The sequence below is a fragment of the Sphaerodactylus townsendi genome, linkage group LG06 (assembly GCF_021028975.2).
Source record: "Sphaerodactylus townsendi isolate TG3544 linkage group LG06, MPM_Stown_v2.3, whole genome shotgun sequence".
NCBI classification, from domain to species: domain Eukaryota; kingdom Metazoa; phylum Chordata; class Lepidosauria; order Squamata; family Sphaerodactylidae; genus Sphaerodactylus; species Sphaerodactylus townsendi.
In genome coordinates, this window is record NC_059430.1 from 93689466 (window position 1) to 93716715 (window position 27250).

The following is a 27250-nucleotide window of genomic DNA, read 5'->3' on the forward strand; positions in this document are numbered from 1 at the left end:
TCTGAAAGAAAGAAAGAAAGAAAGAAAGAAAGAAAGAAAGAAAGAAAGAAAGAAAGAAAGAAAGAAAGAAAGAAAGAAAGAAAGAAAGAAAGAAAGAAAGAAAGAAAGAAAGAAAGAAAGAGACTACTAGGGAAAGCTTCCAAAACTTTCCAACCTTGGAAAATAAACAAGGCATGGGAATGAGGGGGAGGGGGCAGGTGAATAGTCAAGTGGGAGGAATGACTGGCATGGTCAGAGGGAGGTAGGGAGGAAGGAGACAAGTCACATTTTGAGAACAAAATGCGGTGAATCGCAGTTCTGAAAAGGTGGAAATGTGTGCACTAAAAAAGGCCCAATGGGAGAGAACACATGGGTATAAATGGCCCAAATTTCAAATTTCTTCCTGTCAGTTTTGTTCATAGTTCAACTTTCACATCTATATATAGTAATAAAATATACCATAGAATCAATTATCTTGATCTTGGTCTCCAGCCTACACTTAACAGTCTTTTCTAGTTCCTCCATGCCAGCCCTTCAAAGTCTCGGTCTCTTTCTTATTTCTTAATTTCAGTGATTTGACTATGTTCTAGTTAATGCATTTGTGTAGCTCTTTTAATATTCCCTATACTTCTGTACCATGTATAGGTTTTTTTTAAGTTTACTAAAAGGGCCTTTCCCCACTTACCTTAAGCCCTGCGCTACTTGAGGAGAGTAGCGCAGGGTCCCCCGGCACTCCCCACGAGAGGGGCGGCGACAGCGCAGCCGCTCCGACGCTGCTGCTGTCGCATCCCCTCAGCGCGAGGCATCCCTGGCGCTCTTGCAAAGGGCGCCTTTTGATGACCCTGCGCAGAGCGGGGTCGTGGGGACGCCCTGGCGTGCTGAGAGCAGCGCACGGCAAGGGGGATCATGCTGAGGGGGAAACGCCCTAATATTTTTAGTGATTCCTATGCTGCTTTATGCCCTTAACATGTTTTAGTTTGCAAGCTGCCTTCAGCAGGTTCTCTAGAGAGGAAATATACATTTTAAAAATAAACAGTCAAGCCTTTCGGTGAAATCCAATACGCACTAACTTAGGAGTAAACATTATTGAAGGGTGTGTGTTTACTTGTGAGTATTCCACATATTAGTTTGTAGCAGCAAAATATTAGTTTGCAGCAGCAAAATAAAACAGAGTTCCAATACCACTACAGAAACCATTACAATAATTTCAGCACGATCTTTCCATTTTGTTTTTCAGCATCAATCCTTTTTTTTACTTTACCTCAGTAATCATAAATACAAATGGTACTTTGGCTTCACAATAAAAAAACCTGAAGATATTAGAGACACCAAAGGCAATGCTGTGCCCGTTCAAGCTGACAAAGTCAGTTCCCACGACATAAGAAAATGCGCTTTTTTTGTCCAGCAACACTGGCCTAGCTCCAGCTGCTTTCTTTCCAAACTTCAATTCCCAGAATCCTCCGCAAGCGCCTTCCCTATGACGTCCTCCTTTTCACAGATTGGCCTCGACCACTGCCACCTCTTTCACGATTCGCCGCTTCCCTTTGGCCAGAACGGCCGTCACTCCATGTCGTGCCAATGAGACGTTTAACGTCAAGGGAAAGGGTGCTATTCTCGAAGAGCCTTTGCGCCGCCTGTGTGGCGTAAGGGGCCGCAAAAGGACAAGGGGTTGGTGGCGTAGATAGCGTGGCGCAGGCGCATTGAAGGGGGAACGGCGAGCGAAAAAGGGGAGGGGGAGAGGAGGTGTTTTCGGAGCTCCAGACAGCTGGAGGGGGTAAACAGAGGAGGGGGCCGGGGCGGGATAAGGTCCCGGCCAGGCCTGGGCTGCGAAGCCCGGCGAGCGGCTCCCGCTGCCTCCCAGCCAGCCCACCTCCCCAAGGGGCCCCTGCCGCGGCGCAGGGCTCGGTTCGCCCCCCTGTATGGAAGTTCAAGGGCTCCGTCCACTGGCTGTTGCGGCTGCCGAACCTGCTCTGAGGAGGCCTGACAGGTAAGCACCGGGTTGCCAACCTCCAGGTGGGGTCCGTAGTTCTCCCGGAATTGCAACTGCTCTCCACACTACAGAGATCTGTTTCCCTGGAGGAAATGGCAGCTTGGGAGGGGAGGCTGTACGGTATCGCATCCCGCGGAGTTCCGCCCGTCTCCTCAAACTTCACCCCCTCCCAGGCAATCCCCCCCACTCCAGAAGTTTTTCCCAACCAGAGTTGGCCACTCTAGGTAAGTGCTGTTTCTTGCCCACTTTTCTGAAGGGAAGGGGTGCCCTTCCCCTCAGAAGGCACGAGAGAGACCCCCAACCCTGCCCTTGCACTGCGTTTGGCGGTGGGGGACCGATCCTCAGGAAGAATGCTTAGCGGAGAATAGTTACGCCTCTCTCTTGTTTTCCCCTTGCACCAATCCTTGTGCGGTCACTTGTCTTTTCCTGTCCAGATTTTCCTCTCAATGACTTCTCTTCCCACTTGTTCACTGGTAAAATCCTTTTTGAGGTATCCACTCCCCCACCCAAGAAAGTAATGGGTTAAATACAGGGCAGATACCCAGGATCACTTAGGATAGAGTAATTAATTTCACCGCAGGTTTCCTGTCTTGCTCCTCTGAGAGGTAACTTCACTTTCCATTGCTCCTCATGTGAGAGAGGTTTTTTTTGCCCAATGGCACATGGGACCTCTGTTCCTCCAGACGCCTGATATATTCTGATGTGTGGTCTAACACATAATGCAGAATAGTGCAGAGCGAATAGGATCAATTAACACAAAACAGATAATTCAGTGCTTTCTTCCTGTCTCCTTTCTTTGAGAGCAAACTTCTAATTGTTTTCATGGTTAGTCTGAAGTAGAACAGTCAGATTAGATGTTGTATTTACACTGTAAGTCACCTTGAGTTCTTCAGGGAAGAAAGGTGCCTTTTCACAGATAAATTACTTGACTTTTCCATACTCCCTGCAAAAGAGATTGGCCCCACCTCTTCCCTAAAGGCCTGATCACTTCTAATGTGTGCTCTGTACTCCATTCTAGCAAGTAGATGGTTCAGGACAGATAGGAGCACTTAACTAGACTAGTTATTTCACTGGCCTATCCTGATCCTTTTGAACTAACTTGATTTTTAAAAGTGGGATGCTCCATTCTTTGGCACATAAAACCTCTCCTTCCCCCATGACTGGCTCCACTGCAAAATGCATGCTCTCCTTTCTACCAGAAATTGAGTTCAGGGCAGATGCAGGTCATGCAGAGTAGTTTCTTCTGCTGGTGTGAGCTCTGACTTGCAAAAGGTGATGCTGGAATAAATGTTGTTAGTCTTGAAGGTGCTACTGGGTCTCATTTAACTTTTGCTATTACAGGATAGCATGACTACTCCCCTGAAATTAAAAACACAGTGTTCTCCTTTTGTCCCAGTCAGTCAATCTTTATTAAGGCCCACAGGCCATTTAGAAGCAGATTTTTTAAAAATCTATTATACAGTTAATTATCTACATAGACTATCAGCATACACCATTCTTTCTAATATCTGACAGTTTAAGGGTTAGAATCTGAATATCTCAGTCTATATTTTCATTGCAGAGAACAGAAACAGTAGTTCCATAATCAACCCCTGACAATAAGATTTTGTTCATTTGATTCATTTATACTACACCTTTCTCCCCAGGGGATCCAAAGTGGATTACTTCTTCATTTTGTCACAACAATTCTGTGAGGTAGGCTAGACTAAGAGAGTGTTACTGGGTCAAGGTGACCCAGCAAGCTTTCATGGCACAAATGGAGATTTGTACTGAGGTCTTCTGGATACTAGTCCAACACTCTTAACCACTTCATCATATTTTGAGAGTTTTCTACTCAAAGAACAGTTTTTTTAATCAGCCGACACAAGTTCCAATAAGTTTAAGCTTTCTTTTTCATAAAATCTACAACGGAAAAACACATAAACCAATGTTTCAATCAGGTTAGCAGAGCAAGGACAAAATCCATAACTAGATGGAATGCCTTTTTTTAATTGAGACAGCCCAGGGACCAAGCAAGGCAGTAGTTACCCCATGTTAGGTTATGCTAAGCATCTGTCTTGAACCAGTGCCTGCTAAGGTTTGTAACAGACCTGAGAAGTGATCTGGTCATGGGGTAACCAGTGATTCTGCATGCCACTGAAAGGAGCATATCTCTCTCTTTAGAAGAGGAAGTGTAAGTCAAGTGACCTCACAAGGAATGGGGCACACCTGACAGAAACACACAAAAAAACATTCTTTTCAATAGCACATGAGACCTGTCTCTCCTTTAGTTGTATAATCTGATATTTTAGGGAGTGTCATTGACTCCTTCCTATCAGGAACAGTTTCAGGGTCTCAGCGGTTATTTAATTATTCTCTCTCCCCCCCCCCCCAAAAAAGAATTATTTGTCTTTTCTCTCAAACATGCTTTTACCATTGAAAGGGGAGGGTAGCATATTTCAAAAATCAACATTTGTGCCTATGGGTGGAAACCAGTAATGCTAAGTAGAGTGTATTTAACCCTGCATACCTCATTATTAATTCTGAACCCAGGATTACTACTCTTGGGTAATTATGTACTCCTACTGGGAAAGAGCACAGGAGACCTCAGAAGGAGTCTGGCCATGGGGGTTGGGGAGAAGTTGCTGGCCTGCACCCATTGTTAATACTGCCTCCTCTTGTCCTCATGTTTAACTACTTTGTTTCTTTTTTTCTCTTTACCAATTTGCTGTGTCTACCACCTCCTTCATCAAGAAAGCATACTTCTCAGTTTCATAACATTTCCTATTGACTTCTCCGTAGGTTTTTAAGTTTCATAGGCCATATCTGAACAATTACTGGGGTTGTTACTATTTCACTCTTACACATTAGGAAATTAAATGAAGAAGTATCTTCCACAGGGCCTCAGTGTGTATTTTAGGTTCTGTGGGGTATTGTGTTCTCTTCTGGACCCTAATTTCCTCAATAGTTTTTATTTGCTGTCACTGGTCCATGACCATTGATCCTTGTGTGCCTAGTCTTGCCTTTCTAGATTGGTAACTAGAACTGCAACTATTTTATGGCTTACTTTTGATCTGGTTTGGTATTAGTTGCTATTAGGTGACCAAACTGGGTTTAATCCAGTTTAATCCACGGGGACAAATAGGAGTGTTATACAAATGTTTATTATTGATTGGCTTCATTTTTAATCCGCCTTCCTTCCAGTAATTGAAGGCATATTACAAGATATAAAAGCATTGCGACTGGACAGTATAAGTTGACATCCAGTAAACAACACAGTTGTACCAGTATTACAAAAACAATGCAGACAGGTAAAACCACTTTAACATATAGCATAACATAAACAGTACAGAAAATGGATTACAGAAGTAGAATGCAAGGCAACAAAAGTACGTATAAGTAGCTCAATAAGTTACGATCCTGCTCCTTTTACGAAAGTACCTGCCCTCATGAACCACTTCTTTGTACTCAACCCTATTTCCTTCATAAAATGCCCTCCGGAACATTTCTGTTTTGCATTTTCAGCAGAATGATAGACACGTGACCTGCCAGTAAATAAAGGTTTATAGTCTCACTCCCCATATACATCACTACTCGTTAGAGAGCACTAGAAATGCTGCTAACTAGCAAATTCAGTGCTAATTGAATGCATGTTTACTGAGTAGGATCATGGTGACTTACAAGAAGAGTGAGGTTCGTGCATCCCAGGTAGTTCCGCTGAGCATATGTGACTGGCCCAATTAATTTCATGATTAGACCGTGCTTTAGTGTGCATGAGGCTTGTGAGGATGGATTGGACCACTCATAGCTGAATCATGTGACTTCTGTTGGGGCGTACTTCTGTCCTTGAGTGAATCAAAGGTTGGCAGCTTAAATCACCTGCATCTCTGTGAACGAGCTACATGAGAAGATTGATGCCGGTTTTCACATGCTTATGGTTGATGTTCATTATTGCTGTTGTTGTTGTTAAAGTTATATGCCACTCTCCCCCATAGGGCTCAGAGCGGCTTACATTTAATAGATTAAAATAAGATACATTAATAAATTAAAATACAATCCACTAAAACCCCATGGCCAGTGGCATTTCTCACAGTCCTCCCCCACCCTTTCCTGAGGAGAGACTGTCTGATGTTATGTAGGAGGCCAACTGATGCAACAGCCTCAGCCAAATGCCTGGTGGAGCAGCTCTGCTGTACAGACCCTGCGGAACTCTTCCAAGTCCCGCAGGGTCCTGATGGAAGTAGGAAGAGTGTTCCACCAGGCTGGGGCCAGAGCCATAAAAGCTCTAGTCTTAGTCAAGGCCAGTTGCACCACAGAGGGGCCAGGTGTCGCCAGTAGATTTGACTCTGCTGATCGGAGGCACTTGTGGGGCAATAGGGGAAGAGCCAGTCCCTAAGATAAGAGGGTCTCAGCCTGTTAATAGCCTTAAAGGGTAAAACCAACATCTTGAACCTGATTCGAAACTCCACTGGCAGCCAGTGTAACTTGCAGAGCGCTGGATTGATGTGCTCCTGTGGCGAAACTCCAGACAGGAACTGTGCCACCGCATTCTGAACCAGTTTTAAATGCCAAATCAGGGACAAGGGAAGACCAGCATAGAGAGAGTTACAATAGTCCAGCCGAGAGGTGACCATTGCATGGAGCATTGTGGCCAGGTCGTTACAGGAGAGGTATGTAGCCAGCTGCTGAGCCAGGCAAAGGTGGAAAAATGCTACCCTTGCTGTTTGGGCCACCTGGGCCTCATCGAAAAGGACGGCTCCAGATGGACCACTAGGCTGTTGACTGAGGCAGCCACTTTGAGGGCCACCCTGTCCAGTGTTAGCAACTGGAACTCCGCCGCCCGCCCCTCCCCCCCAACCTACCAACAGGACCTCCGTCTTCGCTGGGTTTAGTTTCAATATATTCTGCCTCAACCAACCAACTACTGCCTCCAAACAGTGCTGGAGAGCTGCAGGGGCGGCTGGGTGGCCCTCCATCAACAGAATGAGCTGAGTGTCATCTGCGTACTGGTGACAACTCAGCCCAAAGCTCCGTACCAGCTGAGCGAGAGGATCATTAGATGTTAAATAACAGTGGGGACAAGAGAGCTTCCTATGGCACCCCACATATGGTAGGGCTTCATTGGGAGGTCCTGCCCCCACACATCACCTGCTGTCCCCGACCACAGAGAAACAAGGTCAACCAGCATAAAGCTCAAAATATCTGTTGGTTTTTAAAGTGTTAATGGACTAAAATCTTAATTTAAATTGTGCCTTGGAAAATGTTGTACCTGTCAAGTTTTTTTCTTATATTTTGTAGCTAATAGAATAGGAATACTCATGCAAAGCTGATTGGAATGGGTGGAATAGCTTATCTTCTTAAATCTGTTCTATGTAGGGCTGCAGCAGAGTCCCATTTGACCAACTTTGCTGAGTGAGGTAACACAGAGGTTCATTCGATAGATCTTGAAACTTTAGACCACATTTTGGTCTGTTGAAGAAAGACCATCTTTCTCATGTGGGCTAGAAATTATGCTAATTAACTTTCTGTCTGTGTTTATCTATTAGTTGTTTCTGTCCTGCTTTCTTCACCAAAGGTGCTCAGAGTCATTTTGATGCAATTGGAAATAATATGAACAATCATGTAGTCATTTATTTTTAATAAATAAGCTTGGTCAAATGAATATGTCTGTATAAATAGCTCCCAGCCTTCCCCCCTCCCCTCTTTGCCACCAGGTAATTTCAATGCTGTCTCTATGGACATGAACTCTACTGGAATGCTTGGATGCACAGCAACACCTCCACTGGCTTGCTTTCGTCGGCCTTGCTGTGAGAAGATGACAAAGGCGAATATTACTAGAGACCTCATCCACAGGCAGCTCAAGGTGCTTCTTGTTTCATTAAAAAAAAAAAAGAAAACTTGGATTGTGCTTGACCAGGACAGGAGAAGGAAGACAGCAGCTAAGCTGCCAGGCTGGAGCCATGTGACATAGGAGGGACACACCACACTTTTGAAAATGTACCCTCTCTACTGTCTCGTGGGTTCTGTTCAGGTGTCATGGCCATAAAGGTTTCCAATTTGAGTGGGGTTACCATGACTATGAGATCACTTGTAGGTTGCATGGCATCAGATAATGTGGTTCTACTTGACTCCTGTCTCCTGGTTGTAGGCTAAATTCTGCAGTCTTGGTAAGAGGAAGACTTTTGTCCCCAAAGTTTGCTTTTTGGGGAAAAAAACACAATACATTGCATTTGGTGACACTCAGTAACTTATCTTGAACAGTTGCTCCAAAAGATCTTGCTTGTGGAAACCCCTTTCCCTCTACATTCAAACTGGCAGTTAATGGCACTGGAGAAACTCAAAGAAGTTTAATCAAGGCTCTGAGCCTTTTCTCAAATTGATTTGTTCTGATGTATTTATTTCCAAAACTTTTTAACCTACCCTACGTTTGAAGCAGCTCACAGAATCCAGATATCAAAGCAACATAAAAACGAACAATAAAATAACCTGAGATAAAATATAATGGTCAAAATCCAACTCCCCCACTCTCGTTTTTGAAAGCAACTTAAAAGCCCATTTCCAGGAGAGCAACACATAATCAAACCTACATTTAAAAATAAGTCTGATTACTATTCTAGTGTAGAGAAGAAGGCTGAAGTCAAAGAACAAAAATCTTGCTGGAAGAGAGCTATTTGACAGTTTTCTGCCAATAAGGTTCTCTCCTGTACTCCATTTGGCACAGTGCTCTGAGGGGGCAACAATTGAGGAAGCTGTAGGAACTAACCAGACATATCACTTTTGAAGAGCACACCTCCACTGAGCGCCACCGTGCAGATCGAAGCTTGCAATTGGTTCTTCGGATACAGGGGTGTCAGGGCATAAAGGGCTTTGAAGGCTTTATCTTGTGTCCAGAATCAAATAGGCGCCAGTGTAACTGTTGTAAAACTGGGGTCAGTCTGTGCCCCATTTCCACTAAATGGTAGGCCTTGTGGAAGGAGGAGGAACATGCATAGCATAATGTGGGTATGGCTAGTGATGGTATTCTGTTTTTGATGCATGTTGACCTTTCTCATGTTAAATACCACTTATGTTAGAAACAGGAACCTCTGTGCTAGGATTTGGGTTTTTAAAAATACTAGATTCTTCAATTATGTAGGTTAAATTACAGACTTCCTTGCATTCAAGATCTCATAATAACTGAACGCAGTGCATTCCAATGCTTTAGACAGTGAACTCAGACTGTGCTTAGAATTCCTGGTATTCAGTTGATCCTGAAAGACCCCGTGTCTGTTTGTGCTTTTAGGAGACAGGTGCCCTCAGCTTTGAACGACACTATCATGTCACTGATCCATTCATTCGGCGCCTGGGCTTGGAGGCGGAACTGCAAGTAAGTGGGCACTGTCACAATTAAAATTACCTTTCTGCCCCATGATATGAATGTGTTTTCCTTCTGGGAGGAGTAGATGCTGGTGCTATTTGGTGGCCAGAATTAATCAAGGTCTCTATGGAGCCTTACTGTTCAACTAACTAAAGTGATAACCCTCTGGTAGGAAAATTAGCCATTAAAATAGACCTCACAAGGTCAGGTAAAGAATTCCACCTGTTTTGTAATTCTGGGAGATGGTATAGCATCATAGTTGAGAAACAGAACCTTTTGCCATGACACTTCGGAGTGTTCACAGTATTTTGCACGTGGGATCTATGCAAGTCCTGCAAGGTAGATCAATTATCCCCATATCCCAAAGGTGAGCCTGCAGCTACACAACAGTAGCTTGATTGAACTGGTGGCAGAGAATTTAATGCCATGGGGAAGGCAACTTCCTGGATAACAGCCTGGTCTCATTCAGCTCTGTCTTATGTGTGATTATTCAGCAGCAAGTCTCATGGGGTTAAATGGGAGTTGACTCCCAATTCAGAGTATGTAGAATTCCACTGTATCATGTTAGCTTTTGGGAGTGTGAGCTGGGAAGCCATCAATGCCATTTTTTCCCACCAGGTGTTTTTACCTTTGTTCTCCTTTCCCCACAGCCCCATTTATGACACTCTGGAACACCAGATGTGCCATGTTCAAAATGCATTACGATGGGGCTGCTGAGTCTAAGTTCATGATGGGATACAACTGTAAAAACTAGAATCCTTAGAGACAGATTATTGTATGTGATAAGCTATCACTTTATAACTAATACGTGAGACCACTTCATCATTCCATTTAGATGTCTTGATAAAGTGTGTTTTATTGGAACCCCAGTTAGTTGCAATATCTGAGTATCAATGGTCCAACAAACTGGTTTAATGGATCCACTAGGTTTTCAAATTAAAGGGATTTAGATTATGTGTTATGGTTTATATTAATCATAGTTTTTATGATCACTGAATTCATAAACCTGAATGCTACTTCCCCTTATAGCTGTCTGACCACAGAGACTGCCAGCATGGAGGGAGGAAAACAGAAAAGCTTTTGCATAATATATGGCAATAGGGCTTGAGGATCTGTACATATCCCCAACTTTGTTACTTACAAGTCTGAGTATGAAAAAAACCCATGCTTTATTGTGAAAATGGAGTCCAGTAACTGTAAATTCTAAAATCAAGAGAGGGTATGAGAACCTCTTAGTTCCAAGGGAAATTGGACATGTCAAGAGAGAAGAGTTTATTTTTATCTTTCTACAGAACAGTCTGTTCAAGGTAAAGATCTGTGTAACTTTTTCAATCTTGTTTGTTCAGGGTCACACTGGCTGTGTCAACTGTCTTGAATGGAATGAAAAGGGAAAGTGAGTATCTCTCAAAATCTAAGGATTAACAAACGCATAGCACAGAATGGATTCAGAGCCCCATCTGGGCGGGGTGGCGGGAGCTGAATCCACCCGTGGAAGAACCACATAGCTGCACCAGCAGATTCACCCTCCCCAGATCACTTATGCTGATGAAGGGCCATTCTGCCACCGTGCAGCCCCCCCCCCCCCCCCACCGCAGGGACACAGTGCTGGATGCAGTTCTGGGATGCTACTGCTGGTGTAGTGGGAGCATGGCCAGGGAGAAGTGTTGTGCTGGCTGCTGGGAATTGAGCCTCTTGCTGCCCTTGGTCACTTTCTGAACCTCCCACGCCGCTGGGAAGCCTCTTTTGGGGCATGGCTGCATGCTGCAGCACCTGGCTCTTGGATGAGGCTGCCTATCCTGTAAGTCGAGGTGATCAACTGATTTTATGACTAGCTACTTTTTTAATCTACTGCTTTACTTCTCTTCTATTTTTTATATTTTATATAGGTAGTTTAAAAAAAAGGGTTAGCCACATTTGTGGAGAATAGGTGGAAAGCTGATTCTTAGGTACATCAATTTTTATATCTCTGAATACTAGATTCTGTAGGGCAGGGGTAGGGAACCTGCGGCTCTCCAGATGTTCAGGAACTACAATTCCCATCAGCCTCTGTCAGCATGGCCAATTGGCCATGCTGGTAGGGGCTGATGGGAATTGTAGTTCCTGAACATCTGGAGAGCCGCAGGTTCCCTACCCCTGATGTAGGGGGAAAGGCTTCACTGTCTGGCTTCTTAGAGTTATCTAGTTGACCACCATGGAAGTAAAAACAGCCTTGGAAATTACCCCAGCCCCACCTCTCTGATAGAGTGGGGGAGGGGAGAAGGCCCAGTCTCACCCCCTAACAGGGGAGAGGGAAGGAGCATGCCCACCGTAGCTTGTGCCTCCCCACTTCCAGCAGAGCAAGAGGCTGCCAGCTTGCAGTGGCAGCAGTTTCTGCCCTCCTCATAGGGGTCACCAGCTTCTGCACAATTTATTGCAATAGGGCTTGGGGTTAGCCTACCAGGACTTTTAGCCCACCAGGACTTTTTTGGTAGTCACAATGGTCTTTCCTCCACTGTGGGAAACAGGATGCTTTACTCAGCAGAGCATTGATGTGTTCCTGTGTGGCAGTTCTTGGATTCGTTTCATGCATTATGATGTCACAGCATTCATGAAGAATGTATTGCTGACATGTGGAAGGGTTAAGCTGAGCTGGTCATGCTGTAAGCATACAGGAGCTAATGTCTCAGTAGTACCATCTGGAGACTTTACTGAGGGCTGCCAGAACAGTAACTGAGTTGTAACAGTAACAGTAACTGAGCTTTGTTTGCTGTTATTGCTACAATGCTTGTTCTCCAGTGTCACAGAGGTTAGGATGTTAGTCTAGAATCCTAGAGACACAGGTTCAAATCCTCATTTTGCCATTCAAATACTTTGGCAACTTCAGACTCATAGTTCTTGCTCTTAGCATCACCTAACTGACAAGGTGGTTATGAGAATAAAATGTAAGCGGGTGGAACCATGTAACTACTCCGGGTGAAGAAGGTTGGAGTACTATATACTGTTATTTAAATGTGTTATGTTTTAAAATATACCTCGCATTCTAACTTGCAGGATTCTCATGGCAGTTTAGCAACATCTTAAATTATAGTGCACTAAAATTAATAAGCCAGTGGCTAGCTTAAAATTATCAGAATGCATCAAAAACAATTCTAGGTAGACTGGCTCATTCTTTACCTGTGACTATGTAGAGTGGGAAATGAGAATCAGTGTGGAATAGTGATTAGTGTTAGACTAGCATCTAGGAGATCTGGGTTCAAATCCCCTTTCTTCCATGGAAGCTCACTGTATAACTTTTGGCCTAACGTGCTTCACAGGGTGGTGGTGGTGAGGATAAAATGAACGGGAATGTTGTAAGCTGGTTCGTTTCCTCCAGTGAGGAGAAAAGGAGGTGAAATATGCTTTTAATGGGAACGGTATATTCAGCTGCACGGAAATCTGCTCAAGGAGTCAGTTTCTGTAATAGACATGAAGAGGGTAGATTGAGAGCTGCTTGCCAATTGCTGGGGTGGGGGGGATTAAAGTGGTTGTTATGCAGCTGGCAACAGTTCTCAGCTTGTAAAGTTTTCTCTTCTTTGGCTTCTCAGCTTGCTGGCCTCTGGCTCAGATGATCAGCATACCATCGTGTGGGATCCCTTGCATCAGAAGAAGCTCCTTTCCATGCATACAGGGCATACGGCAAACATCTTCTCTGTCAAGGTGAGCTGGGCTCTTGTGTGGTGGTGGGGGGGAACAGGTTGTCCCCTTAAACAGCATCTGTGATACCAAGTTGTAGTCAATTAAAAGGGAAAAAAAACCCTTCTGAATCAACTGAAAAGTACCCCCAGTTCAGGGACCAGATCTGTTTTTGAAAAAGAGCCTTTAATGTGAATACTTATTAAAGATTTATACACTAATTTTGATTCAAGCATTTCTGTACTGCATTATCTGCTGAAAGTGGCTTACAAATGTAAGCAATCAGACAGTAGAAGAATGAAAGGCAGCTTCTGAGAGCTGAAGATGGGTCTTTCTCTATGCAAGCACCTCTTGCTCTTCAGCTCTTGCCTGTAGGCCAGCTCAGGATTAAAAGGGGTACCTGTAAGAAAAGGGCAGGGCTTGAACCTCAGCTGCAAAATCTCACAAACTACCAGCCTTTCAACTCCCTCCTTCTGCAGAACAAAAACCAAAACACATAGAAAATCATCAAGAATCTCAAAAAATAAAGAAAGAAAATCATCAACAGTTCAGTTTCAGGACACCAAAGTTAGAAAAGCCAGGAGCTGAAAACCATCCTCAGTCTGACAGTGTACTGAGGAACAGGACCCACCTAACAGAACTTCCAGAAGGATAGTACAAAGACCACCTTAAGGGACAGCCTCTGGAAGTCTGTTCTGTTCTCCAGACAAGTTGCAGAGATGCATGCAGGAAGAAACAAGAGCACCACAAGTCCCAGCTGTCGGGAATTCATAGGCTTGCAGGATGACCTTGGGCTAGTCATACTAAACTTCCTCAGAGGGTTGTGGCTGTGGGGATAAAATGGAAAAGGAGAGAACAATGGGGTCCCAGTTGGGGAGATAAACAGAGTATAAATATCTGTGGAAATCCCTTGGCTTTGAGAACTCATTTCCTCTACTCTCAAATTCTCTCCTGAATGCTCTTTGTAGTTCATTTACAGATCATTTCCAGTTTAGAAAGCTACTATTTGTCTAGCCCTGGGGTTCTTAATCTGTGGGGTACGTCTCCCTAGGTGAGATATAGACAGACTCCAGGTGAAGTGTGAGTTACCTCTCAACTATAAATAGTCTTATATGAATTTTATATTCACAATATTTATTTCCACAAAACTGTTTCATTGCTTGTGTTTGTGTCCAGTTCACTGAGTATGCATTTTTAGTCTACTCCGGAGCCTAAATTTTATACTCTGCATTAAAAAAAGTTTGTTTTTTTAGGCCCTAAACATGCAAACTCACTCTGCCTAAAGTTTAGGTGAGATTCACGGGAGGTGTGGGTCATAAAATCTTTCTCAAGGGAGGTATGGCAGTAAAAAGTTTAAGAACCTATGGTCTACTGTCCATGAAGCCCTTCAGAATATATTGGGTCGGGATAGATCAGGATCACACACACTGTATTTTTGCGATGTGCCTACCCAGCCTTCCATTATACAAATATTAGGTCATACACCTTTAGAGTCTACCTTGCAATCTGTACACTTTAGTTCTGTTGTGAACAGATGGAGCTGTCTGTACACCTGAAAGTGTACAGATCATAACGATTGGGCTCAAGTGCATCAGACTTCAGGCATGTAGGCACCTGTGTAAACATTGTATGTGTGCATGCCATGGGGATGCAGCCACTGGCATGATCACCGTCCTTCCACCTACCCTGGGGCATGTGTATTCTGAGCATCCTGCACTAGGCGTCAATCATCTGATGATGTTATCCATGGTGCTGTCTAGTGTGAAATGCTCAGGCTATCCAGCCTTAGCTCTAAAGCCTAGGGCTTCTCACAGACACCTTCCCTTGACTGTGGCCAGATTCAGCATGAGAAGCTGCTCTCGCTGTTGGCAGGTTTCTGCTTGCAACATCTTGCTTGCTTTTCCATAGTTCTTGCCACACGCCGAGGATCGGATACTCATAACCGGGGCTGCTGATTCCAAGGTGCATGTCCATGACTTGACTGTTAAAGAGACCATCCATATGTTTGGGGATCACAAAAACAGAGTCAAGCGTATTGCCACGGCTCCAATGTGGCCCAACACCTTCTGGAGCGCAGCAGAGGATGGGCTTATCCGGTAAGAGTGCTTTGCTCTTCCGTTCTGAGGAACCATAGTTACCATAGCTTTTCCCCCTCTCTCCTACCCGCTCCTTCTAAAAATGGCAAGAGCAGGAGCCCTCCGGGGATGTACTGTACTAGACATGTTATGTCCTAAACTTTGAGTGGGGTGGAGCAAAGGGCATAACTACGATACCAGTTTCAATTACTGTGTAAGTTTCTTTAGAATAAACCCTTAAGAAGATCCTTATGCAGCCGCAAGATCATAAAATCTGGCTCATCAGAGAAGGGTCTTCTTGGTATCTGCTCTCTTATCCTCAGGGATTGAATCTGGGATATACTGTACCACCGAGCCTACATTATTCCTCAATCTGCCCATTAAAAAAATTACAAACTAACCTTTCTAAGGGGGTTGTTCCAAATATGGACTTCGTTTTCCATAGTGGGCCACAGATCAGTGTCTTCCTCTGGGATATCTGATCCTGTGGATATTTATTGAGATGCTTTCTTTCCGATTCGTTCCAGACAGTATGACCTGCGAGAGAACAGCAAACACTCAGAAGTCCTGATAGACCTGACGGAATACTGTGGACAGCTTGTGGAGGCCAAATGTCTCACTATCAACCCCCAGGACAACAATTACCTCGCAGTAGGAGCCAGTGGCCCCTTTGTGAGGATCTATGACATACGCATGATTCATAACCACAGGTAATTGTGACTAGTGTGGGTAATGCAAGATGCTTTTTTGTAATGAGATCAGGTCCCGAAGTGAAAACATTGACAGGAACAGAACTTAGAGCAAAGGACCAATTGTAGTTGTCCCTAGGGCCTACAGTGCACAAGCAAGTTCAAAATACCTTGTAACTTCAAGAACAGTGACTGTTCTAGTCTGTTGCAACAGGAAAGGATTCTTATTATAGTCTATAAAAATTCCTACCAAATTTAGCTAATACTCTGTTTCCCCGAATATAAGACATCCCCTGAAAATAAGACGTAGTAGAGGTTTTGCAGAAGTGCGAAATATAAGGCATCCCCCGAAAGTAAGACGTAGCAAAGTTTTTGTTTGGAAGCATGCCCGACGAACAGAACACAGAAAAATAAGACATCCCTGAAAATAAGACATAGCGCATCTTTGGCAGCAAAAATTATATAAGACACTGTCTTATTTTCAGGGAAACATGGTAATTAACTATGTAGAGGTGGTAGTCCCAGATTTAATTCTGCTAAATCTAGGAAGAAAATAAATTCTCATAATTACTTCATTTATACCCTACTTTTCTTCCTGATGGGGGCACAGGGTGGTTTCCAACATTCTCCATTTTATCCTCACAGCAATCCTGTGGGATACGCTAGGTTGAGAGCGTGTGATTGGCCCAAGGTCACCCAGCAAGCTTTAATGGCGTAGTGGGGATTTGCTCTAGCTGCTACACCATTTCTGTTACTCACCTAGAGTCCTGAGTTATTTATATAAATAATGTAATATAAATAGTATAAATAAAGTAATGTAATTTGAAGAGTCTTTATTTGTGTTCTGAGGTTTCAGAAGTCAAATTCAGATTATCTACCTGAAAAAAGCAAGACACTAACAAATGTTATGTTTCTTGTTTAAACCTCATTTTAAAATTGGCTTAGAAACCTTGTTGGTAGTCAAGAAGCAAACCATAGCTGGTTAAAGCATTCTGTTTGTACATTGTGACAAATTTCTCCATTTGCTCCTCTCCACGTGCTCCTCTCCATTCGCATGGGGAAAGGGGAAGTAGCATACCCATACCAAATTTCCCAGGGGCTTGGAATTTTTCCATGGTGGTTTCTGTATGTTTTCCCTCCTCATGTAACTACTTTGACTGTCTCACTTTCTTAACGGATTACGAGAAGCAGACGGTTTGAAAACCAGAAGTCTAATCTTGTCTTTTCCTTTCCTGATAGAAAAAGCATGAAACAGAATCCCACCGCTGGAGTCCATACGTTTTGTGATCGGCAGAAGCCCCTTCCAGATGGTGCTGCACAGTACTATGTAGCAGGTATGGCTTCTGTATCTGATGCTCAGTCCCATGTCCACTTGTTTAATATGCACTCAAAGGCACTGGTGCATTCAGGTGATGTGTGGAGCATCCCAAAGACACATTCACTCAGGAGGTACCAGTTCTCCCTAGTAAATGTATAGCCTAGAACTGCAGTTGAAATGTTGAATAAGGATACCCCCCCCACACACACACATAGGTTGTTTCTCTTATAGTATGAGCAGATGACCTCTTCCACTCACTCCTGCCCAGAAGTCAGCATAAATATGGGCTGTTCTTTGCCTTGTAAGAGGTTGATGACAGGAGGCTGAAATAGCTTTGAGATTCCACTAATGTCAGTCAGTGAACTCAGCTTTGTTTTCTTGCCTCTTCTGCAGGACATCTTCCAGTGAAACTACCAGACTACAATAACCGGCTGAGGGTGCTGGTAGCTACATACGTTACCTTCAGTCCTGATGGCACAGAGCTGTTGGTGAACATGGGAGGAGAACAGGTAGGATGGATACCCAATGAACTGTCGGCCTTTTAAAAGGGGAGGTTGATGGACTGTGTTCCTTGCATGCTGCGGAGAACGCTCTGTAAAAAAATTAGCAGATTTCAGAATTCTGTGAGAGTGAGATTGCTCTCTCTAAATTCAGCTGGAAAGTTACTTAAAAATAAAATACATAGTGCCGAGGCTGGTATCGTGCCCTCCAGCCATTCTGCATCGCGGAAAACACTGCTAAGTTTGAAGAACCCTAGAATGACTTGAAATTATCTTCTGTGATAGCACCTGGTTGTCTAAAGATCTTGTGGACTTTTTGACCAGAGGGCACTGTACATTCAAAAGACAGCCACACCCTTCTGAATACTGGTTTGTTTCATTATGCTTAGACTTCATGGTGGCATAGCATGCCAGAAGCTGCACAGGACACAACAATGATCCAGTCCTTTTTCTGTAGGGTCTTCGTTGTACATTGGGGACATTTTCTTTAGGCAGTTTTCCTGAAGGCAGACTTAATAATGAGTTTTCGGTTTGGCCCTTAATCCTGAACAGCTCATCTCTGGGTGAACTATGGCCCATCTTTCTCATATTTGTGGTTTCCATGAGCTTTAAAATTGGGAATGGTATGGGTGTGTAGAGTTCAAAATAATTAAACACTGCCACCTTTTTGTGTGCATGCTGCAGTGCGTTGTACATTTTAATAGATGGATCACTGTATTACTCTACTTTTACCTTGACTCCAGCATTTTAGAGGTTTTGCAGGAAGCCATTTTCCTAAGTGAAAGGTGGTCTGTCTGCGATTCATCCTAGAGAGGCAAGCGTACTTCCTTAGTTTTGGATTTTCAGTAATTGCAGGACAGTCCAGTGCAGGCTGCGGAGGGAGCATTGCATTTTTGAGGGGTTGGGCGGAGATTATTTAGGCGCATTCAGTTAATTTGATCACTTTTTGTCAAGATAGCCTTTGATTTAGTGTCTTTCTCTAAATCCACATCTTAATAACTGTGTTCACAAGTTACAGTGAATGCACACACAATCCATGTGCAGGGTGCACTTGATTATTTTCTTTATACATGTGTTGGGTAATTCTCATGTTATAGTCAACACAGATACAACTGAATTTATTATTTAAACCCCACATTTATCCAGGTACTAGTCCCTGGTTTCATTTGTAACATGAACACTCATTGGCTCTTTCTTTCAAACAAATGTATGCACATACTTGTAGGATGTACATTTATTCACTGTAACTTGTGAACTGGGCTGCTTTGTACTGCAGAGGGCAGCAGTGGCATCTACTGGCTGATGTGTTATTTTAAGTGACTTAGCACAACCTTTTTATGTGGGTACATCTTTCTTTACTCATCCCATACTTCTCTCTAGGTAGTTTGAATGATCACTGTCCATTTGACTTCTCTAGGTTTACTTATTTGACCTGACTTACAAGCAGCGGCCATACACTTTTCTCCTGCCAAAGAAATGCCACTCTTCAGGAGGTAAGTATAGTGTGATTCTCTTGGAATGGGGTGATAGTTTCCAGTATGGTGAAATGTTGCTCCTGAGTCACTGCTACGTATTTATTCCCTACCCATCTCTTGTTAGAATAGCTGACTATATTTTAAAGCATTGTTTCTGGCCTTAGTGGCTGGTGCTAATTAAAAAAACGAGTGTGGCTATTTTCCTAGCGGCTTTTATCTGCTTGAATGTGTCTAAAGAGCACAAAAGATCCAGTTCCAACATGTTGGCACAACCCTTAATTGAGAAGAGCAGCCAAGGTAGGCATTGAGTTGTTAGCAAGGCTTTTTCTGCAGAGTTATCAGTGTCCAAAGCCTATTTATACAGCAGTAAAACCAGGGGCCCATAATGAATTGTTTGTGGAGTAAAGAAGGCCAAGAGAGCAGCATGCAGCAAGCATTGTGGCTTGGAACAATCAACTGTGATAAATAATTGATTGATTGAATGTATCAGACACCCTTCCCTGTGTGGGCTCAGGACATTGTACAACATGAAAACACAATAAATACATTAAAATCATATAAAGTTCATAATTCCAATAAAAACATCCTATGGGGAAGGGTGACAAGACCATACTGACAACTCCATTCATACTAGCGAAGGGAAAAAAGGAGGAAAAGAGAAGGAAATATAATAGGGGAAAGGGGAAGAAGAGTCCAAACAGATGTCATACTGATGCTGTCCTTAGCCGTAAGCCTGGTGGGATATCTCCATCTTACAGACCTTGCAGAACTGTGACCAGTCCCAAAGGGCCCTGGTCTCATTTGACAGAGCATTCTACCAGGCTGGGGCCAGGAGAGCCAGACTGCTTTTGGGGCAAGGATCATCAGTGCAGTGAGCATATTTCTGAGCCCTGCTTCTCTTCTAGGCAATATTGCTGACTCCGTGTTGCTTTCAACTCATGAGGTGATTCTTAGAAGGGGCTGAGGGATCATTTATTTCTGTTTTCTTAATCCTTGTTTGGATTAGTGGGAAATATGGGCTCAAAAGATGTACAGTGTATCTATCCTGGACCTAAACAAACTTAGTTGTTCTTCCCTTCGGCAGTCCCAGGAGTTGTAGTGTGTGTGGAGGGTATAGCTACAGTTCTGAGAAAATTTTTGGCAGTCTTGCTAAAGTGAGTTTCCCAGGATTCCTTGGTGGAAGTCATGAGCTAAATTGAGGCAGGACTGATACAAGAACATGGTAGTTTTGATTCTAAGCTGTTCAGACATTTTAGGATCAAGCATGTGCTGGTTGAACTTTTTGCTATATCTGTATCACGTGTGGTTGTTGGTCGGGTGGGATGTTCCAGAGGTAGAAAACCTGACATGAGAAACTGCCCATTCTTAAGAACAGATGTTGAGAAGAGCAAATAAATGTAGCTGACCTTTGCATCCTGCCAGTTCATACTGCTAGGTGTGCAGAAGCAGCTTTGACTGTAGTATGTAAAGTTTCACATTACACAGAGTATGTTGCATCTGGTAAATAGGCTTTGGACACTGATAACTCTGCAGAAAAAGCCTTGCTAACAGCTCAATGCCATCCTTGGCTGCTCGTCTCAATACCCAGCTGTTCCTCTTGATCATTAAGAGGTTGAGCTGTGAATTAGGCAGTGTCCACTTCAAGTCTCAGCTCTGCTATAAAGTCACTTGTTAGCCCTAGGCAAGCATGGGTATAATAGTTCTGGGCTGAATCCCATGGAATGTGTCCCTCGGTCAAACCCAGTGGCTTCCCTTGCAAGAGTCTTGCAAGCATTACAGAGCTAATAAGAATAGTTCTTTCAGTGCTTCCGTGGGTTAAAGAGCACAGAGCTGGTTGGGGTGTTGTGAGCATCGCTGCTGGGCTTGTGCTCAGCCGCTCCAGAAAGGTCCAGTGTAAGCATCTTCTCTGTAATTCACGCTCAGTTTTTCTGGACAATCCTCAGAGGTGCAGAATGGGAAAACATCTACAAATGGGGTGTCAAATGGCATCCATCTCCACAGCAATGGATTCCGGTTGGCTGAGAGCCGAACACACATCAGGTAAGCAGCACGTGCCTTGTGAGCCTGTTTGTCCTCCATATCTGTTGACCCTGTTTTGATTTTTTCCCCTGCCTTTTAAAAACTCCCAATGGAGCCCATCCCATCACAGGAATCCACTTGCAGAGATCAAGCCACCTGAACTAGGAATTGTCCTTGATTCTGGAAGCTTTGTCCTGGATGAAGCAGCTGTGCCTCCTTACCCCCTAGCTATCCTGTGGAGATGGAAGGGATGCATCTGCGTGCCCAAGATGTGACATGTTAGAAGAGCCAAGACTGGTCTCCTTTAGAGAGGATGCCCTTGTATGACGTAGTTCTGGAGTTTACCTGAACTGCAGGTTAATTGGTGTTTAGCCCTGTAATCATTCTGACATCCAGAGGGTTTAATCACATAAAGTGTGGAGAAATGAGTGCTTGGCAGAACCACTTGTTGTTGCAGTTCCATTCCTGCAGCAGGTCAGCTCACGTGGGGGGATGTGGGGGAAGAGAAAGATGTTCAAGTTTGTGAGTCCACTTTCAGAGGTTCAGCCACTGCGTGCAGCCTCTTAGAGCCACGGAACCCCTGGCTGGTTGGGGCAGTGGGGGTCAGCTCTGCTCTTCTGGGTTATAGTTTACTTTTTATTTTTAAAGGAAGGGATTCTGTGCCTGTATCCTCCCGGGCTGCTTTCCAGCGTTTCTCTTTTCTGTAGCCCACAGGTAGAGCTTCCTCTTTACCTGGAGAAGATCAAGTTACAGGCCAACGAGGCTTTTGCTTGCCAGCAGTGGACTCAAGCCATCCAGCTCTACAGCAGAGCGGTCCAGAAGGCCCCCAACAATGCCATGCTGTATGGGAACAGAGCTGCTGCATACATGAAGCGCAAATGGCAAGTCATCAGGGCTGGATTATGGAGGATTCTTGTGAAATGGAGCCTCTTGTGTCACTGAGCATAGTTATGGGAGAGACGGAGGTGCTGGGCTAGCCCTTTCCCAGATGGCGTATGTGCAATCTCTGTAGTTAGTTGTCAGTTTGGCTGCTGGCATGTGGGCCCACCCAAGATCAGTCAAGGAATCCACTCACGGACACTCTGTCTCTGGGCAGAAGAGCTAGCCAAGCTTCCCATTTCTCCACTGGTTTTGCCATAATCCTACCTCCTCAGCAGCCAGAGGCTCAGCTTGCCTTTCCCTGCCAGGAGAGATACTATGGGCAGCACCAGGAAGGTGAAGAGTCAGCCATTACTTTAACATGAAATGTGGTGTCAGAGAGCAAAGAGGGAATATGAAGAGGTTGGATTTCCTTTGTTGTCTGAAAGGAGGGAAATGATTGGGGGGGGGGGGGCAGGGTTTGGAGGTCCTGTTTTTGCAGCCAGGGTCTTGATATCTCTTTCCCCCTTGCAGGGATGGGGATCATTACGACGCTTTGCGAGACTGCTTAAAGGCCATCTCCTTGAACCCATGCCACCTGAAGGCTCACTTCCGCCTGGCCCGCTGCCTCTTTGAGCTGAAGTATGTGGCAGAAGCGCTGGAATGTCTGGATGACTTCAAGGGAAAGTTCCCCGAGCAAGCACACAGCAGTGCTTGCGATGCCCTAGACCGGGACATCAATGCAGCCCTCTTCTCGAAAAGCGATAATGGTGGGGACCAGCACGGTTGTGCATTTCCCTTCTGCTTTAGTGAAAGTCAAATTTCTTTTGTCCTGAATGCACAAACCTCCCCAAGGTGCCAGTGTCAATCAGAACAACTTGCCAAGCCATAGAACAAGTTGTGTTGGATCAGACTAGTGGTCTGTTGGGTCTGGCACCCTGTTTCACGTGGCTGAACTATGAACTACCAGGAGGCTGGAAAAAGAACCTAAAGTCTCCCTCTGACTTTTCTGTCTGGTTTGAGGACCACAGTATCCTGGACTTTGAAGTCTTGGGTTCAGACTCCAGCTTGGTGATGTGGAGTCTTGGTTGATAGAGGTTGAGCTAATAGCTCATCACCATCTTCAAAACTAAGGAGCAAGGAGAAAGAGTTTTTTATTCCATTTTCACCTTCTCTACAAGTAACTTTGGTATTTTTTTTCCTAGGGGAAGACAAGAAAGGGGGCGGCCCCATTTGGCTGCGAGCAACCGGGCGCAAGGACTCCATCTCAGAGGACGAGATGGTGCTGAGGGAGCGCAGCTATGACTACAAGTTCCGGTACTGTGGCCACTGCAACACCACCACAGATATCAAAGAGGCTAACTTCTTTGGCAGGTTTGTGGAGTTTCTCTTCAAGTCTGGTTCCAAACCTCTGCAAGCACACTAGAAAAGCTCTTGGAAAAGCAGCTTCAAGTGGCCTCTTTTGTTTTCAGCCAACCTGTGTAGCAGCTGAATGAACATACACAGAACTGGCACTAGGAATTTCACATGGATGCAGATTCATTTTTTGACAGTCTCTATGATCCAGGCTGAAGGGAATGCTGGATGTGTTCTCCATCTTTGCAAGCCCATCTTTAGCGTTAGTTGCTCTGTGTTCTGCCAAGCCAATTATAACCTGCTCTGGCTAAAGGCTCTTGTGAGATCTGCAGCTTAAGTCTTTCTCACCTGTCTTGAAGAATGTACAAATGGAATCTGAACTTGCTGCAAGTGAGAAGGTTGTATTCGATGGTACAATGAAAATGTCAACCTGGTGTGCCACAGTGGTGAAATAGGCCAACTCCCTGCTGGCAATTATGAGGAAAGGGATTTGAGAACAAAACAATCGATGTTATTATACCCCTGCATACATCTGTTATGCAGCCTCTTTTGGAATACTGTTTGCACTTTTGGTCGTCGTATTTCAGAACAGACAATGCAGAATAATACCGAGGAGGTCCCATAGTTCAGTGATGCTCTGCAGGAGGTCCCCAGGCTCCTTCCCTGACTTCTTTAGTTGGAAGGATCTTTAGTTAGCAGGACCAGGGATTCAATAACATGTTCAGTAGCATTGAAGCAATCTTGTAGGTCAGGTGCCAACAGGAACCAGAGGTATAGCTATAAGGGGGTGGGGGGCCGCACCACACACTGGGCGTGCACCAGTGGGTCACGTGGGAGACGGAAAATCGCCCCCGACCCCTTCCCCCATGCCTCCCCCCCTTACTTAAGTTTAAAGCATCCCGGTGGGAGCTACAGCCTGGTGGGAACTTGGCTCGCAAGGTCTCCTGGAAAGTGTAGTTCCCACCAGGCTGCTTTAAACTAAGGAAAGTGGGAGGGAGGCGGGGGCCATTTTGCCGCCCTATGCCTCTGAAAGGGACTGACTTTTACTAAGGATTTTTTTAAAGAGTAAGGCAATACCTAGTGATGTATCATTGGTATATGACACTAGCAAAAATGTATAAAAATGTTTCAAATAAGTGTTGGAAATAGGAACATCAAGAGGGGACTTTTTATCATTTATGGTGGATCTATGGAAAAACCAAAGAATTTTGCAGGTCAATACATAAAATAATCCAAAAGACTGTAAAGATTAATATACAAAGGAAACCTGAGGCTTATCTGTTGGCACTCATGGATAGATCTCTGGAAAGAAAACATGGAACTTTGTTTTTATATATGACAGCAGCAGCAAGAATATTATATGTACAGAAACAGAAAACTCCAGCTATCCTAGAACTGAAGAATTGTACGTGAAGGTACTAGAGCTGGCCAAGATGGTCAAGTTAACTTTGCTACTTGAAGAAAAGAACTTAATTAAGTTTATGGAGAAGTGGAAAAAATGATAACTGGTAGTATTGAAGGTTAAGGATTGTTAAATTGAGATCCAATAGAGCAGTGGTTCTCAACCTTCCTAATGCCGCAACCCTTTAATACAGTTCCTCATGTTGTGGTGACCCCCAACCCTAACATTTATCCATTTTACAGATGGAGAACACTGATGCAGAGAGTCTTAGGCGACCCCTGTGAAAGGGTCGTTCGACCCCCAAAGGGGTCCCGACCCACAGGATGAGAACCACTGCAATAGAGAAAAGTGAGACTTTTAAAAAATAATGGTGCTGAAGATTTGATTTCATTTTGATGATTAATGGCTTAATGCTGAAAGTGTAGGGCTTAAGGGTTAATATTCGGTGTAGAAGAAACTGGAAGTCCCTATGAAATGAACACTTTATAATTTGCTGAATTTCAGTCTTTGTATATGTTTTGGATTTTGAGGTACAAATAAAAAATTGTCCAAAAAAAGATAATAAGGCAGTACCTTGGTTTTCCACTCAGTGGTTTGTTTTTCAACTAACAGCTCCTGTAATTTGAATACAACATTGTTGCTTTTGCTGAGTGTTTCAATTGGATTCCATTGACCTCTGCTCCAATCCCTCTGCTTTTGCCTCCTCAAGCAATGCGCAGTACATAGTCAGTGGCTCCGATGATGGCTCTTTCTTCATCTGGGAGAAAGAAACGACCAACCTCGTGCGGGTTCTGCAGGGGGACGAGTCCATCGTCAACTGTCTCCAGCCCCACCCCAGTTACTGCTTCCTGGCCACCAGCGGCATTGACCCTGTCGTGCGGCTCTGGAATCCCAGGCCAGAGGTAAAAGTGGTGTCAGGTTCTTAGCTGCGACTCTTTCTTAGATATTTACACCATGCTTATTTTCCTAATGGGGGCCCAGAGTGGCTTACAATGTGATACCCTCCTCCTCCTCTCCATTTTATCTTCACAACAACCCTGTGAGGTAGGTTATTCTAGAGAGTGACTGGCCCAAGGTCACCCAGTGTGCTTCCTTGGCCAAGCAGGGATTCTGATCTGGATCTCCCAGATAACTAGGGGATGCTCTAACTACTACACCACACTGGCTTTCTGAGGGTGACCGATGGCTGATCTCTGTGAAGAGAATGATAACCTTGTTCTCAGGGCCTTGTTGCTCCAACTGTTCTGTCCTGCAGATCTTGAATCGCTTGTTTGCATTATTTCTGCAGCAGGGCAGGGATGTTCCTGTCTGACGGAAATGGTGCTGCTGCTATCCAAAGAAGAACTATTATTTTGTTTAAAATGCTGGTTCTTGTGTGTTCTCACTCTGTCTCTCAAGCTAGCAAACCTCTCACAAGAGTTAGGACAATAGCAAGACGTGCACAAGTCAGCCTGTGCTCCTGGGCAGGCCTGGGTTTTCAAGTGTAACATGCCCTCTGTGGGCATGTTATTCCACCTGGATGGGGGAATGTTGCTATTTACCCCTTCCCTCTTGCTCTTTCTGGTAGATGTAGTCCAACATAGTGAAATAGCTCAAGTGTCAGATTAGGATCTGGGAGACCCAGGTTCGGATGCTCACTCTGCCATAGAAACTTGCCAGGTGACCTCAAGTCAGTTTCTCAGACTCACCTACCTCACAGGGGTGTTATGAAGACAAAATAGAGGAAGACAGAGTGATGTAAGCCTCTCAGGTCCCCCACTGGAAACCAACTAGGTGTATAAATAGATGTTAAAGTCTGGGAGAAGCAAAAGTTGTCCCCTCCCCCCCCCCCCCCCCCACACACACACACACATCCCTTGCTTTGGTAGGAACAACTCTAACACCTTCCTCCCATCTTCTCCTTCCTTCTTCAGACTGAAGCCCTGAATGGGAGAGTGGTGGAAGACATGGAAGGTGCTTCCCAGGCTAACCAGCGAAGGATGAACGCAGACCCATTGGAGGTGATGCTGTTGAATATGGGCTACCGGATCACAGGACTTACCAGCGGTGGAGCTGGAGGCTCAGACGATGAAGACAGCTCCGAGGGGCAGGTCCACTGCCGGACCAGCTAAAGCTGAACTGCCTCTCCTCTCCTTTCCTTTCCTTTTTGTTTTGTTTTTTTGTTTTTGTTTGAAGGGAAGTCTAGTTTGCTCAGTTTGGACTCTGAGGAACGACTGCACTGTTTCACAGTATGCACAGAGTAGTACCCGCCAGCAGGGGCCAAAAGAGGCTTTGTTTACCCTTTGCTGCTACCCTTTGTTCTCCTTTGCCCCTTCCCTTCCCCCAGCCCGTTCCACTCTGAAGCAGCATGGGGACGCAGCCCATTGGAACTTTGCTTCTAGCAGAATCTAGTTTGTGCAGGGATTTCTTTTTCTTCTCTCTCTCTCTCTCTCTCTCTTTTTTTGCGTTTTCCGTGAGCAGTGTAAAACTGGCAACCATCCTCTTCTTCCCCTGCTGCTGAACAGCCTGGGAGATTGGGGGGCGGGTGGAGGTGGGCCTTGCCTGCACGAATGTGTTTGCAGAGAGGATCTTTAAAAAAAAACTCAATAAAATGTCAACCTAG

General features: G+C 44.6%; 1 protein-coding gene across 2 annotated transcripts; it reads left to right on the forward strand.

Moving 5' to 3' along the window:
- Positions 1-1683: 1683 nt before the first annotated feature.
- On the forward strand, positions 1684-27250 carry WDTC1 (WD and tetratricopeptide repeats 1). 2 transcript variants are annotated; one of them, XM_048500334.1, is made up of 16 exons: positions 1684-1966; positions 7663-7811; positions 9231-9314; positions 10652-10698; positions 12869-12980; positions 14865-15052; positions 15559-15741; positions 16960-17054; positions 17432-17547; positions 18956-19031; positions 20957-21053; positions 21740-21913; positions 22425-22660; positions 23096-23264; positions 25358-25550; positions 26562-27250. In XM_048500334.1, the coding sequence occupies exons 2-16, from the start codon at positions 7683-7685 to the stop codon at positions 26757-26759; spliced, it is 2097 nt and encodes a 698-aa protein (XP_048356291.1). In that variant the 5' UTR covers positions 1684-1966; positions 7663-7682; the 3' UTR covers positions 26760-27250. The 2 variants fall into 2 exon arrangements, with proteins under 2 accessions (XP_048356291.1, XP_048356292.1); XM_048500335.1 differs by lacking the exon at positions 14865-15052.

Excerpts from the sequence above, each read along its gene's own strand:
- WDTC1 (XM_048500334.1), top strand. The coding sequence starts at position 7,683 with ATGGACATGAACTCTACTGGAATGCTTGGATGCACAGCAACACCTCCA. Across the intron at positions 15,053-15,558 it reads GCAGAGGATGGGCTTATCCG|ACAGTATGACCTGCGAGAGA; the intron begins GTAAGAGTGCTT and ends GATTCGTTCCAG. Across the intron at positions 23,265-25,357 it reads GAGGCTAACTTCTTTGGCAG|CAATGCGCAGTACATAGTCA; the intron begins GTTTGTGGAGTT and ends TGCCTCCTCAAG.